Source organism: Nannospalax galili, unplaced genomic scaffold (genome assembly GCF_000622305.1).
Source record: "Nannospalax galili isolate Female #2095 unplaced genomic scaffold, S.galili_v1.0 scaffold787, whole genome shotgun sequence".
Classification (NCBI taxonomy): Eukaryota; Metazoa; Chordata; class Mammalia; order Rodentia; family Spalacidae; genus Nannospalax; species Nannospalax galili.
In genome coordinates, this window is record NW_008356318.1 from 2234341 (window position 1) to 2250915 (window position 16575).

The 16575-nt window shown below is 39.0% G+C and overlaps 1 protein-coding gene across 3 annotated transcripts in view; it reads right to left on the minus strand.

The window, feature by feature from the left end:
- The window catches only part of Tmem168 (transmembrane protein 168), a 30023-nt gene extending 15120 nt beyond the window's left edge, over window positions 1-14903 (minus strand). The window contains exons 1-3 of one of the 3 annotated variants that reach the window (XM_029556882.1): window positions 14401-14903; window positions 12088-12118; window positions 8852-10104 (exon numbers count right to left, since the gene is read on the minus strand). In XM_029556882.1, the coding sequence (XP_029412742.1) occupies window positions 8852-9979 (1128 nt within the window). In that variant the 5' untranslated portion in view covers window positions 9980-10104; window positions 12088-12118; window positions 14401-14903. The remainder of the gene's footprint in view (window positions 1-8851; window positions 10105-12087; window positions 12119-14400) is intronic. The other 2 variants (XM_008854529.3, XM_029556883.1) reach the window with 2 other exon arrangements.
- Between the last annotated feature and the right edge of the window lie 1672 nt (window positions 14904-16575).

Consider the following 16575-nt stretch of genomic DNA (forward strand, 5'->3'; position numbering starts at 1 on the left):
TTTAAAAAAAAATCCTGTATATTATCTCTAAAATCAGGACAGTTTCTAAGAAGAGAAGGTCAGGTAAGAATAACTTTTCTGTGGTAAGAGTTACGAGGGATTGCGTGCATGCTGGCTGACCTGTGGTGAGTAGCCTCTACCACACACTCCCATAGCCATGTTGCTCTGCCTCATCACAGCTCAGAATCAGAGGAACCAAGGACTATGGACTGAAACTCCTTAAGCTGTCAGCTAAAATAACTCTTTCCCCAACTAAGCCAAGTCAGGTATTTTGCCACAGTCAAACAAAGCTTAACTAACATTCAATATCAAAATTTAAGATGTGATTCAAACTGCAGAGCCCATACAAACTGGACATGATAATGTCCTTTGAATACAACTAATCACTAGCTGTCAGTACTCTCTTCAGCTGTGCCTTCAAGTCATGGCCATAAAAACATCTCATAACAATGGATATCAAAAAATACATGTAGCATATCTATGCAAAATTGTATGTATCAGAAACATGTAATTCTTGTTTGTTTGTGTGGAAGTAATTTTATATAAGTCACCTGAAGTAAGCTAGAATTTTAAAATATACATAGAAAAGCCAGGGACATGGTTCAGTGATAGAACATTAGGCCTGATGTGTGCACTCACATGCAACACACATACACACGAGAGAGAGAGAGAGAGAGAGAGAGAGAGAGAGAGATCGATCTAAGGAACATGAAAGTGAAGTCCAATTAGGAAACATATAAATATTCTTTATAAAAATAAGATAGAGCAATATGTGAATAGAGATACAATGTTTTTCAATGTGGGAAATCCTGGATTTAAAAACCAAAGGCAACTTTCAAGTACTTTATTAGTTTAGGAATTCCAACAGCATTATGAAAGTCATCTTATAGGAATTTGTTCTTTTTGTTTTGTGGTGCTAGGGACTGAACCCAGGGCAAGCATTTTACCATGAACTGCACCCTAACCCTGTAGTTTTAAGTTGTTACTTTTTTATGTTGAAGCATTAGGGTGTAGTGGAAAGGAAATACTTTGGAGTTATAATTTGATTAAATTTTACCTCAGTCACCTTGTGTACATGAACAAATTAATCTTTGAGTCTTGATTTCTTGTTATAACAAGAAAAATTTTTATTTTTTTACATTCTAAAATTTTAATTTTTAAAATAAATTTTTAATTGACTATTTGTGTATTTCATACAGAAAATCATCTTTATAGCCACTTCCCCTTTGACACCCTCCCACAGTCCCCCCACTGGAGTTCACACATTCTGCCATTTGTCTTATGGCCTATCATGTAAAGTTAGTGTCCCCAGATGTCCCTCAGTGCAAGTTCATCCACTGGGATCTAGTCAGCCTATCTAGAGTCCCTCTCTTTAAGAAGATCAGCTCTTTCTCACCCAACAGTAATCAGTTGTCAATAATTCTTCGACTAAGATTGGGGCCTGCTGCTCATTTCCACAGTTCTGTCCTGCTTTAGTTTGCATGGGTCTTGTGCAGGCTGACACCATTGCTGTAAGTTCCTATGGGAAGAGTCCCAGAAGCCTGAAGGACTATTTCTGTCTGGTCATGCACAACCTCCCTGGCTCTTACAATTTTTCCAGTGCTATGCTCCGTGAGCCTCAGGTGTAGAATTTGCATCTTAGATGTACCACTTAGGCTTGGGCAATTCACAGTCTCTGTGTGTGACCAGTTGTGGAACTCTGTAATTATCTTTGTCTCTAGAAAAAGAAGTTTCTTTGATGGGTGGTGACTGGGATACCTGTCTATAAATTTAAGGATACATATTTTGCACATAGTAAGAAATTGCATTTGTCTAGGGATGTGACAGCCTTGGAGTTTTCTCTAAGATCTATGACTTCTCCAGTCTTGTGTATTTGGCTAGATTCACATTATCACACACGAGTTTCCTCCCACTAAGTGGGCTGTAATTCCAACTCGGTAGCTGTTGATTACCTCCAAATACTGCACCAATGTTGTTTGCTGTGCTGGTCATTGATCTGGTTTTTAGGCCTTGAAGCTGGGGTTGGACCTTATCAGCTTGCATAGTGCTCTCCAAAGATATGAGAGCTAGCCCTCAGGGGAGGTGGCTTCCAGTTCAGTTCCAGCTCCATTGCTCCAAATCCTGTGTCCAAAGTAAGTTCAGTCTTCAGCAGTAGGGTCTTACCATCAACTTCTGGGAGGCAATCAAGGACTATGGCAACAGCCTATATAATTTGGGGAATCTCTTGGGCTACCCTGGCCAACCACTCAAAGGAAGGTTTCTCCTGTCTGGCACTGTTTCTTGTTATATAGTCCTCACCTATACTCACAGACTCATGTAGGGATATTGTATGTGTAATTTTTCAGTAGGTTTTTGGATTAATACAATTCCCTCAGGCTTTTTATACTAGCTAGGCTAGTATTTAAATTCTCTCTCCTCTTTCTCTCAACAAGGGATATATTAAAAAATTATTCAGGAAAATCTGGGTCTAGTTGTGCCTATCTATAACCCTAGCACTCAGAGTTGGAAAGAGATCAAAGGCTGGTAGGATGGCTCAATGGGTAAAGGTGCTTACCACCAATCCCGATGACCTGAGTTAATTTCCTGGACCCACACAGAGGAAGAGAACTGATTCTCTCAAGTTATCCTCTGATATCCACACATGTGCCATGGTATGTACATGTGCATGCACACATGCACATGTACACAATATATCAATAAATGAGTAAATGTTAAAAAAAGTTTAAGTTTAATATCAACTTGGGCTACATGACAAAAAGATGGGTTAAGTAAGAGGTTGTTTGGTAAGCACATTTTACAGATTAGAAATACATAAAAATATATCTAGCACAAAATACTCCATAATGTTCCCAATGCATTTCTCAGAACTTATCTCTGTCAAGAATTCTATCACATTTTTTTCTCCATGAAGAAAACAATACTCAGACTGTTGTCCTTGGTGTTCTTGGAGGGGCATTTACTCTTGTGCAGTGGTTTTAATATGTGGCCCCCAAAAGCATGACTAGAAACTCAAATCTAATGAGAGGTATATGGGGCACAAGAGCACAGAACTTATAAATGGATTTCAAAAATGCATTAATGATGATTGTTAAAGTGTCTGAAGCCATGAAAAGAACTTCTTAACCCTTCATCTCTTTTCTCTCTGTGTTTCCCTCTCTTTCCTTCCTTCCACTACAGAGTAACATAGTAAGAGCCTTACCAACTGCCAGCACCTTGAAATCGGGCTCCCCCAGTCTTCAAATTGCGAAAAATAAATTTCGTTTCTTTATAAATTACTCTGTCACTGTCAGAGTAACATAAAATGTATTAGGACATCCCAGTTCATAATTGTCTGGAAACATTTTAGCTTCAAGCTAAAATAATGTCCCAGAGACCAAAATGGCTCTAAATTGGAAGAAAACAAATGAAGTAAAAGAAAAACTATGACTAATGAGCACTCTGAATTCAGTAGCATATTTGAAGGATCCCCATGCCACATGAAGGAATAAGGCTGATACTTCCATCTTGCTAGAAAGTAAGATGGAAGTATCAGCTGTGCTACATCTAGAGTTCATCTCTTCCTTGGCTGGGAGGCTGATATTAAGATGTCTGTCATAACCAGGAACTGCCACTCCACCTACAGTCAAATCAACTGTGATTATGGCTTTTTGAGTTTGGGTCAAAAAGGTTTATACAAAAAACTGTACCGAGCATCATCATCAAACCCATGTGGAAACTGCAAATGACAATGGTTAGCAAGGAAAGGCATATAAAAGCTCAATGAAAGATTTCAGAGAGAATGTCTGAATGTAAGAATACACCATGTGGCATGTTTCTAGGTATTTGGATCCCGTGTCCCTTTTATCCTTCTGTGATTTATCAATTATCATAAAAGCCTATACCTAAGCAGTGAAACTAGCTATACTATGATACTGTGTCTTTATAATTGACTTATTTAAGAAAAAAAAGTTTAAAAGATGGAAGCACATAGTACATTCAATGAACATAATACAAATTGTAGGAAACAACAGCTGCAATGATGCACTTTAAAGTCAGAATGAGATTATAAACAAAACACAACAGAAGTTAATGGCGAAATTCCATCTCTTTAATGTAAATGACTTGGAATGAAGCTACTGAGTCATCCTGGCAATATTAAACTGGTAGAACTAACAAAAAGCAAAGCTATTTAGATGGTGTTATGCAAAGATTTCTTATCTATGACATGAAAATTTCATAAAATAAAAATAACTGATGATCTGGCTATATACCATCTCTATATTCATCAATCCTGACCCAGGCTGACAAGCTGATCTACTACTTAAGGGCTTCTTGAATTTCTCATTTTGCTTGCCATACTAGGTCTATCCCCACCGAATCAGTACAAAAGTTTCCCAGTAGAAATCCACTGATGGAAAAGCTAATGAGACAGGAAGAAATACAGTTGAATACATCAGTATTATTCTTGCAGAAATGTGATGATATGATATAAAAGTTAATTAGGAACAATATTTAGAAACGCTAAGTAGAAATAGTTCAATTTAAAAATCTGTTAAAATCCAGTTTAAGGAATTTGAGATAGCTCTAAGAATTTACCTGCATTGGCAATAATGTTATTATCTCCAAAATATTCTTCTTCTAACATAGAACTTAATGATTTGCCTTTCATGATACAATTCTCTGATTCTTATATCATTTGAAATGACTCGAACTTATGGAAACCCAGTGGATGCTTCCCAAATTATTTCATATGGAGGTTATGTGTGATCCTAGGCAAAAGTCTAAAGACAGATCACACACAGAGATTAAAAGGTGTGTAGGATGGGCAGGTGGGTAATGGGATTAATAAGAGTTATAGGTAAGGATTTCACGGACAGATTAAATGTAGAAATATTTCTATTTCTGTATTTTTTAAGCATTTTTTTCCTCTGAGTATACTAATTTCACAGAACACATACTAATGTTCAGAGAACATTGGGCAGAAGTCTTTCTATAATATATTAAATTAAAATTAAACTAAAAAAAATCTAATCGCCTGCAAGGCACAGTTCCATCAGAGACAGCAGTTATCAAGTAGTAAGTAATTGGGGCATACAGACATACTCAGGTGATTTACTTTAGTCCTGAACAGGTAAATTAATAAACCACTTAAGTGTGCTGCTCACCAATGGGTTTGGCATCATCGCTCAAGATTTCTAGCAAAGATTTCTAGCAAAGATTTCTTAGGTATTCCCAAAATTACAAAGGTCAATTCTTCAGAACATTAACAAGTTATCACATAATTCAAATATACATAAGAAACAACAGTCACGAACAAAAGCTGGCAATTTTTTTTTCTATAGTAAATACCCTAAGCTTTGCCAGCAGGTAATGGGGTCTCTAATGAAACTACTAAACTATGACATTTGCCATGAGAAAAGCTGTATCTGTTCCTATATATAGGCAAGGTATTGAAATAAAGGAGGTCAGGGGACTGAGGACCGGAAAGATGGCTCAGCAGTTAAGAACACTTTCTGCTCTTGCAGAGGTCCAGAGCTAGGTTCCCGACACCAACATTAGGAAGCTCACAACTGCCTTTAACTCCAGCTCCAGGGGATATGATACTCCTCTGGCCTCCAGGAGCACCCCCACATACATGCATGTATCTACACTCACACACATACACACACATTTTTGAAAATCCTTAAAAATTGTCTATTTAGACAATTAGTTATAATACATTTTAATATCTCAGTATTGATGGATCTAGAAAGAAAATCAGCAAGGATACTGATACAAAAGGACATTACTAACCAACTTGACTCAGCTGATATTTATTGTATATTCTGCCCAATAGCACAGATTTGACTCTTTTCAAGATTCTTTAAAGTGAAGAGGGACTAGAACATATGCCAGGTCATAAAAAAAAGTCATGCTTAAAAGACTAAAATCTTACAAATGTGTCCTCCACAGTTCAGATAAACCAGAAATCAACAACAAAAAAGAAAAACATTGGGAAATCCCCAAATATTAGTATATCATACAATGAAATTGTAAAAACAAAAAACCCATGGATCAAAGAATAAGTTTTAAGAGAAATCAGAAAATATTTTTAAAAATAGTACAAAACTGGCTGAAAGATAGACATACAGATCAATATAACAAAATAGCTCAAGGATGAACTCTCACATTTGATGCTGGACAAGTATACTAAGGCAATTCAGTGGGGGTAAAGGTTAATCTTTAGCCTTTTCAGGAAATGTTACTGAATTAGATACTTATATAAAAAATCATTACACCATAAACAAGAAATTAAAATAGATCATATACCTAAATGTAAAGGCTAAAATGATAAGGTTTCTGGAGGAAAACACAGGAGAAAATTTTGGATGACTTACAGTTCAGCAGATTTTTGGATAAAATACTAAAAGCACAGTCCATAAGTAAAGCAACTGATAAACTGTCTTTCATAAAGTTAAAAGTGGTTGTTTTTCAAAGGCATCAAGAAAATAAAAAGAAAAGCCATAGATTGAAAAAAAATTGTAAATCATTTATCTGATAAAAGGCTTATATCCACAATATACAAAGAACTCAAGACAAATAACCCAATTTTAAAATGAGCTAAAGATTCAAAAGATAATTCAGTAAGAAAGATAAATGGCTAATGTAGACATTAAGCGACCCTCACCATTTGCGATTAGAGACCTGCACATTAAAACTCAAATGGATACCACTCCAGGGCTAACTTGAGTGACAGTCTCAAGCAGATCAACTTTAGGAAAGAGTACAATGGAAGGTGAGAACATGGAAACTGATTCTCCTAAAATTATCTTTGCTGACATACTCCTTAGAAAGCTTTGGTATGCTTCCAGTGGTATACATACTTTTCTTGAAGACCCATGGTATATACAAAACAGAGAAATTCAGTTATAAGAAGGCATTTAGTTAACAGGGTTTCATGACCTGGAAAGGTGTCCTGCATGAATGAGGCTGACTTGGCAAAGAAAAGTAGTTAAGACTGGGAAAGTGGCCAACACTGAGAGGAAGAGGGAGGAAAATTCTTGCTACGTTTTCTGACATCATTATTATTTTGGGTGTCCCTAGCAACTGGCAAGTAGAATAGAATGAGAAAGTTACCCTCAGGTAACACCCAAGATGTTTCCCCCCTTTGCTGACTCCCACACAGGTTCCTTGCCCCAGTTCACACTGACTAGAAAGTACCATGCCCAGGCAAGTCTTCACATTTCCCTTTAACATTCACATCTAGAAATCTGCAGCAGCAACAAACCGGAGCAAAGAATTACAACAAGAAGAGTTGATCTTATATGCCCACAGCCCAACCAAGGTATAGTGCTTGTCACAACAGAATAAAAATTGTTTACATGCCAGTCTCTTCCTCCTGCTATTACAGAGACAGCCTTCTTTAACAACAGAATATTTTGAGATCTTCAGCATTCAGCATAGTTCCCAGAACTGTCAATAAATATTCAAAAGAAAAAGGACTGGGTTGGTTAATACTGTAGACGTGGCTGGGGAGGCAGCTTAGTTGGTAAAGTACTGGCATGCGAGAATGAGAATCCAAGTGAAAAGTCAGGCATGGTGGTACACACCTGTAATCCTAGTGCTGGGGAGAGGTTCCCTGGAGCTTGTAGGTTAACTAAGAATGAGAATCCAAGTGAAAAGTCAGGCACCTGTAATCCTAGTGCTGGGGAGAGGTTCCCTGGAGCTTGTAGGTTAACTAGTCTAGCCTAATCGGTAAGCTCCAGGTTTGGTGAGAAATCCTGTCTCAAAAAAGGTTAAAAATTAAAGTGAAAGCAGGGTGTGGTGGCGCATGCCTTTAATCCAAACACTTGGGAGGCAGAGGCAGGTGATCTCTGTGAGTTCAAGGCCAGCCTGGTCTACATATTGAATTCCAGGACAGCTGGGGCTACAATGAGACCCTGTCTCAAAAAGGCCAAAAATAAATGAATAAATAAATAAAGTGAAAAGTGATTGAGGAAGACAGGTACTTCACATAGACCTCTGGCCTCCATATAAGTGCGCGCACACACAGACACACACACTTATACATTCACATGGATGGATACATACACATGTATATACCACACACATAACTTTTTAAAAATATTGTAAATATAAACTCCAAAGCACAGTTTGAATGTCTTCAAGGATCTTTTTAAAAAAACATTTTGGGGAAGGAAGTATACTACAAAATCCATTTTTTTTCAAGATTTTTAAATTCATGTGTATGTGCTTGTATGAGTTTATATGCACCACATGCATAGGGATGCCCAAGGAGGCCACAAGAAGGCATCAGATCCCCTGTAACTAGAGTTACAAGAAGTTATGAGTTGCCAGATGAAGGTGCTGGGAAAGGAACTCTGGTCCTTTGTAGGAGCAATAAGTATTCTTAAGCACTGCACCATCTCTCCAACCCTGACTTTTCCTTTTTAAGAGATTTTCTAATCTACATCAGGCATGGTGGCATATGTCTTTAATCCCAGCACTCAGCTCTCAGGAAGCAGAGGCAGGTGGATCTCTGTGAGTTCAAGGCCAGCCTGGTCTACATAAGAGAGTTCCAGGCTAGATGGGGCTACAGAGAGACCCTGTCTCAAAAAAGTGCCCCCCCAAAGAGATTCTCTAATCTATAATTCAAAGCCTGATACAGTATTATACATAAAAAATTCCTTTTAACGTAAAATCTTTAGAAGAAAGGCTACATAAAAGAGTGAAACCACAGACGGTAGATAATGGGTAATGGTTTAGTATCAGCGACTCTTAAGTATGTCTCTTTGAAATATAACCTCCAGAAGTTCAAACTTCAACTCTTGAAGCAAGCATCTTATCACCTATCTTTGGTATAGACATAATAAACAAACAAACATAAGCTTACCTGCCAGGAAACTGCTCCCAAAATTGCTGTTGCAAGAAGACTAAAAAAAACTAACTGCTCTGAAATTAAGCAAAAATGACGCATCCCTTTGGATGCCATGATTCTATCAATACTATTGTTATCTGCCCTGTGGGTGAAATATACTTTATGGCAGTCATTTAATTTGGTATGGAATCCCCAAAGAGTTAAAAGAAAAATGATATGACAGATCATCCAAAAAATTCCAAAAATGGAAAAGCCTGGTATTACAAAATACCAGAGATGAGTGTCTCTAAGTTTAAATGCTGAAAGAATAAAAAACGTAAGCTCAATCATTCCAGTACAAACAACTGAAAGTCTTCTGCAAATTCTTCCACGGTACAAAAAAGGTTTCCACCTTTCTGTTACTGAAAGTCCACTAAAGTAAATGTCAAGGAAAGGATCAGTTATCAGGCAAATAAAAAAACATGCAAAAGCAATTGGATTTTGGGGCATTTCCAATGAAGAAAAAAACAACAATACTACAAAAATTATTAAGTTTGGAATAGCTAGGAAGGACTTCATTCTCAGGTCTATAATGAGCATGGCCAAGGCCACAACAAGTAAAATAACACTCAGAGACTTCTCCACCAACATAGTTGTGCTGGCTATGGCAAATCCAACAAGTTCCAGAAATTCTACCGTGGTTAGTAAAGTGGGTCGATGCCGGACATAACCAGAAATTCTCTCCACCAAAGCACACAATATCCTTAATACTATGGAAGTTAAAAGTAGATATTTGGTTGATTCTTCTTTTACATCATTTTTAAAGAATGAATTATCAAGAAAACATAGAAGGCCAAGCAAAAATCCAAACCAAAGATTGGAGAGACTTAAACTTGCTGCCTCCATTGAAAAATAATAGTAGAGTATGCTGGCAATCCCAAGAACAAAAAGACCAAGGATAAAAATTACCAAAATTAAGGAATTGGCTGTTTTTTCCCATCTTACATAAAGTCCTAAGCATATAGCCACCAGTAAGTTGATTCTGGCTAAATAGCCAAGATAGCGCACGGAGGAATGCATGTTCACTTCCCTATTCACTTCTTCCAGTCTGGTCATTGCTAGGTAGAGACAATGACTGAAGCAGTAGCGCAGTGATTTACACATGTAATCTGGCAATGTAGGCTTCTCCCCCACGGCACAAAAAGGAACTTCTTGTATTTCATTCAACAAATCCAATGTATAGGTAACCTCTACTCCAACATTTTCTCAGAAGTTTTCTTTATAGTGATCTAAAAAGAAGAACAAATATTTCAGTGCTAATTTTATAAAATTTTTGTGCCATTTCCTTCATACAAAATCGGAGAAAAATAAAGGTCCTTCTGAAATCCAGCTCAACATCTCATTTGCATATATCTTAATAGTAACTGTTTCTGGCTTACAAACTCTGCAATTTAAACAAAAGAAAATGGCTGTGCTTTCTATTCATCTTGCTAAAACTGCATGACTAAATCAGTATCAATGGAATCTTCCTGTCAGAGATGGTGCCGAACTTGCCTAATCTATTCTTGTCTGAATGTTCAAGTTGGGTTCAATTATAAGCACATGGTTTTGACGCAAGGAAAAGCTGCTCAACTACTAAATAGAATGAGGGACTTCATCATTACTTCTAATTTGAAAACACTAGCATGCAGAAATAGAAACCACTATTATTTTTCTAAAATCCCCTACATCTCTTTACAACACAGTTCTAAAATGCCATAAAAGTTCAGTCTTTACATTGTTTAGCTAATTGGGAGTAAAATTTAACTATATTAAAGTTACTCAGTCCCTAAATTTGATCCATAATTCTCCCTGCACTTTCACTCCCATTAAAATAAACTTAGGGGCTGGAGAGATGGCTCAGCAGTTAAGAGCACTGACTGCTCTTGCAGAGGACCAGGTTTGATTCCCAGCACCCACATGGTGGTTGCAAACGATCCTTAACTCCAGTTCCAGGGTCATTTACTTTTCAAATCTAAATGCTATCTATTCAGTAGGTCAATTGCTGAGCTTCTGAAATATTGGAATGCTCATCAAATCATGATAAAGTAAATGAAGAACATCTTCAATTCTACATTTTAAAAGTCACTACAACTATTTTCTAGAGGACCCAAATAATTATTTCAACCTTAAATGTACCCGTAAATTTTACCTACAATATGATAGTGGTAAAAAAAAATTATTGTGGGACCAGTTAAAAAGCTCAGTGGCAGGGGGAGGGGGGCTGGAGAGATGGCTCATCAGTTAAGAACACCGGCTGTTCTTGCAGAAGACTTGGGTTCAAATCCCAGCACCCACACGGCAGCTAACAACTGTCCATAACTCCAGTTCCAGGGGAATTCGAAGCCCTCTTCTGACCTCCTCAGGACTGCATGACACGTACATGCACTCACACACATTCAGGTGATACACTCATACACATAAAATAAAAATAATAAATAAAATATTAAAAAAAGAAAAGCTCAGTGGGTAAAAACACTTGCCACCAAGCCTGACAACCTGAGTTTTATCACCAAACAAGAGAACCAACTCCAGAACGTTGTCCTCTGATCTCCACAAGCTAAGAGTGTCCTGGCCCATACTCTCACGCACGCATGCACACGCGTACGTGCACACACATGCAGATAGTGATCAGTTTATTCATACTTTCTTAATAGAGGAACACTAAAAGATACACCCAACAGAAACATAAGATAACCCGGAATTAACTCCTAAGTAATCCATTTGGCTGGGGAAGATTATTTCTAGATCACTAGGATATTTCTACTTTTATATTTCCAAAGCCACATTTTTATTACTAAATCTATTTAATAAAGTATTCAAACAAATTTTGCTCAATTACATTTTCATGCAGTCACTTCTTAAAACATGAAAATGCCTTCCTTTGGTATATTTTGGCATCTTTTTACTTAAGTGTGAGAAACTGATGATAAAGTCTGGAACTCATTCAGGTTTCATAATATAAGATTCCTCTGTGCTATACAAACATTATACTAGTAGAATGATATGGGCTTAGAATAAGAATTAACAGAGTGAGAAAAAATTCACACTTTGCTGAAGAGTACTACTTCCTATTCAGGAGATGCCCCTTCTCTGTTTTCTGGTCAACACTCTTTCCCATTCTGTGACTATTCAATCTCCTCTTCCTCCTCTTCAAATCTCTGACACCCACTTCCCACTGCATTTTCACCACATGACTATACTTCCTACAGGGTCATCAGAAAGGAGCTTACCTGAGTTTCCAACAGCACAAGCCACCTCCATCTGCATGTAGGAATGCAAGTGAAGAAGTGAATCCTTTCCCTGTGCAGCCTAAATCTGCCCAAACTCTCACTTATCTCTTATCCATTAGTACTTAAAACACGTGTAGGTATGGTGTTTTTAAACACTTTAAAAAAGTAAAGGAACAAAAACAACAAAGCCAAAGCAATCTTTGTTCATCCCTGTCTCTTCCATGAAGCTCAATTTTCTTTCTTCTTGAGAGCTAATATTTAATTATTCCAGTTTTCATCCCCTCACCTCAGAACACTAAAGTTGATCCCTCTTATGTAGCCTGTCTGCTAAGTTCTCAAGTGATTGCAAATTCCTGAGCATAATGGATGCTATGCATTTAGTATCCTGGACATTCTTTAGAAAGCCTTCACACTGCTGAGTACTATCAACTTCTGAAACTTGCCCTTCCTTGGCTTCTAAAGACCAAGGCTCCAAACTTTCCTCCTAACTCAGTGGTTTCTCCTTGGTCTTCCTGAAAGCCCTTCATTGCCAACCCATCCCTGGGACACCCAATCTCAACTTCAGGGTTTTGTCACTACATCAATCTTTGGGTCATCTCATTCATTTCCATACTTTCAATTTATATAATTTAATAAATACAGTAATATATAATACAGTACATTCATATCGTGGAATACACACAGTCAACTTCCTATGGGCCTTAATTTTAAGACTAATGTACAAATCTTTTCCCACTTCTGAACTTTGAGAGAGAGAGAGCCAAAAATAAAAAGCATTATAATTCTTTTCATTTGGGGTGCCACAACTCATTCAAATGGAAAATTCCAGAGGCAATTAAAACACCACAGAATTGTCCATCAGCACTAGTCACTGTGAAGTCTATTTTCTAAAATCTTAGGCTGGGGATTTAACTTGGTGATAGAAGGCATACTTAGCATATGGGTTGAAACCCAGCAATGCCTCCCAACACTCAATCCTACAAACCAGTTTAACCTTCCTCAATTCTTCTCTGCCTACCATGTAGTCCTCACCAGTTCTTGACTATTCTTTCTTCTAACATCTCTTTCACATTTCTACTTCTCATTCCCAATTTGGGTCACCATCATCTTATGCCTGAATGTCTCTCTTTTATCCACTCTTGTCCTTCTATAGGAAGTGTGCTTAAGAGGAGTTTTACGAAGTTACTCTGTTATGCAAAACTCTCCAGTGGCTTTCCATCCCCCTTAGTATTAAAGTCTAAACTCTTTATGGTGCCTTATGAAGCACTCTACATTGGACAAGAATAATTTTCTTGCCCCATCTGTTTCCACTTTTCCTCTCATTTTGTATTCCAGACATACTGACTGACACTTCAGTCCTGTACTACATAAATACTATCCCCTGTCTGGGCATATTCCTTTTCCTCCTCCAGTTCTTTCCTATCTGTCTTCACACCTGCTTACTCAAACTCTTCAGGTCTGGGATTAAATCATATTCTTGGGAGGCTCGCCTCTCATTGTATGATCTTTGCATTTTCTCTGTAATAGGAAAAGAAAAATATTCTTCACCACTTGATTATTGTCTGCATTCTAGGTAACAAGGTCTCTGAGGTTTCTCTTCCACAATGCATGCTCAGTATCTAGCAGACTCTGTCATCAAATTGGTATTCAACTTGGAGGGGGTGGAATACAGAAATAACCACATTTAAAAATAATAGTAATAAGTGATTAAATACTTCACTAACGCAAAGAAAAATCAACAACTTGTCTAATACACCACAGCTAATAGATATAGCTGAGTTAAGGGGGAATTCCAGGAATTTTTTCTTTTAGCCTTACTCCAGCCATCACTTAATTCACTCCAACACAGAAAGCTGTGTGTCCTTCCTAAGGCAATGGACTTCAAGACACACTGTATCTATCACTTTCATTATCTTTCTATTTCTGTTCTCTCTGGGGGAAGTGTCAAGAGCTGAAACCAGCACAAAGGAGGCAGAGTTGGGGAACTGCGGTCTTTTCTTTCCTGAGTTTCCGCTAATCACTTTTTAGGCCCATCTCATGGAGAATGGCACCTCCAACACTAAACTCCTCTTTACTGAGCAGCAGCAATACAACTTATCTCCCGAATATTAGGCATCCCCTAAAATGGAGAGTGAGGCAGGACTGGGCTGCTCAGCACGCCTTGCTGGGAGAAGGGACCATCATGCAGGGCTTGGGGGGGAAGGGTGTCCTTGGCGGTCGCCAGTGCGGGACCTGAGGGGCGGGGCCTGGCCTGTCCCAGCCCGGAGAGGCGTCTGCGCCCTTCGCCGCCCGAGGCTCTCCCGCAGCCCCTACCTGGCTCGGCCGCCGCCGCCGCCGCCGCTCGCTACTGCGCTCGGAGGCCCGCGAAGCAAAAGGCCGAAGGGGCTTTCCGGGCTGAGTCTGCGACTTGGAACCGGGAAGTGCCAAGCCTGGGAGAACGAGAGCCTGAGACCGCACGCACTAGCACAGCCAGGCCTCGGCTGAAACTTTCTCTAGTACCGACACCGCCGCCATGTTTCCGCCGCTGACTCCAGGACGGTACGGATCGCCTTCGGAGTCAAACCGCGCCGTGCGCTTCCTTCCCAGGCCCAACGTCTGCGTTTCCCCGCCCAACCAGCTTAACTCCTGACCCTGAATCCGCAGGTGAGAACTGGGACCTGGAAGACCACTGAAGATCCGACCCATGAAGCATCCAGGTCACCGCCTTGAGGTGGACCGAAACTGGGACAGCCTCACCTGGATTGTAAATACTGTAGGAGGCGTTGCAGCTCTTTAATAAAGATGGCATAATATATGGCTTTGTGTGTGCTGACCAGCTGAATGAATCCCAAGCATTCAAAGATCTCTCCTTGCCTTGGCCTGCTTTCTAATTAAGTCTGTATATCCCGAGTATCTTTACTCCTTCACCCCTCTCTCTCCCTGGCTCTGAGCATCCTTCAACTCCAGGGCTAATTGTCATTTGTACTCTGAAGTCACTGAATCAACATGAAGCTACTATTTAGAAGCATCATTTCACTCACAGTGTTGAAGAATAGGATAGTCTTAGGTTGAACGTGGTTGCAAGTCTTGGTTTCTCTATAAAATGGTAACGAAACCTTCACAAGTGTGCCCCTCCAGCACAAAATCGGTATTAAAAATTTCTGAGTTCAAGGCCAGCCTGGTCTACATAGTGAGTTCCAGGCCAGCTGGGGCTACAGGGAGACCCTGTCTCAAAAAGACAAAAAAAAAAAAAGACCTATACCTGTTAAAACGCAATGTTGAGGAGGGCTTTATAATGCCATCTTGCAGTAGAGGAAAGAGACTGGTCTCCACCCAAAACAGAGCCAATACAAGTAGGAATTTAAAGTCAAGGAGCAGGGAATAGGGGACATCAGTGGATGGAGAACTACCGAGAGGTTAATGGAAACAATGACTAAAGAGACTTAACAGCATTCTTGTGAAAAGGTCAAGGGTGACTACCTGCCACCTGGGAAATGGGAAGAGCCTGATCAGATATGGAGGATGGAACATTCTAACTACACTACCTTCACAGTGTTCTTTTGTTAAAAACTAGATTTTACAAGGGTCTGCACACTTGGGCCTAGAAAATGGGTTTGTTCAAAAGCCCTAATAAAGTTGGATCAGGCAAAAAGCATGAGTACCCCTTCTGTTTCCCAAGACCTTCCTGCCTTCTTTTTCTACCAACATTTTCTATTGTGTATAGATCTCACAGAGGTCAAATAATCTCAAAGCCCTAGTTTCCTCATACATTAATGAATTCTGGTAACACCTATCATTCAAGGTTCCCCTATGGATTAGTGAGAATGTATGTTTTAAAAATATCTTACTAACTTTAGAAGGTTTATCCCTTAAGATAAAGCTCAAAATCCTTCAAAAGGGCATGTTGGTGTTAGAGTGCTTGCCCAGCATGCCGATGTTTAGAGCAAGCACTGCCATTAAATAAATAGAGACAAGTTGTGTTCTTTTCACCTTCAGCTTAAACTCTCACACACTCCCCAACTCTGCTCCTAACCTGCTTTTTATTTTCACAAATGTAAGGACATGTTCAGTTTTGCTCACTATTACATCAGTTTAGATCTGTGCCTGATATAGAGTTAGCACTTAAATATTTTTAAAACAAAATGATGGAATATTAAGGGCCCTTGCTAGTTCTCATTATTTATTTTACATTAATGTTATCTATGTATTCTTCCAAGTCCTGTAATGTTACAGTAGCCTTAGAGGCTATTAAAAATATCAGGGTTCCATTAGCCTGAAAACAGCTGGTTGGTTCCCAGTCTTTATTTTTCTTTTTTCTGTCAGACAATATGAAACACCCCTTAAGGCAACTCACAGAGATCCACCTGCCTCTGCCTCCCAAGTGCTGGGACTAAAGGCACGTACCGCCACACCCGGAATTTTTTTTTTTTTTTTTTTTTTAAACCCCTTTGTTTTGGTTTCTTGTGGGGCCGGGGAGATAAAAACCCCCCGGGCAAAGACCCACCTCGG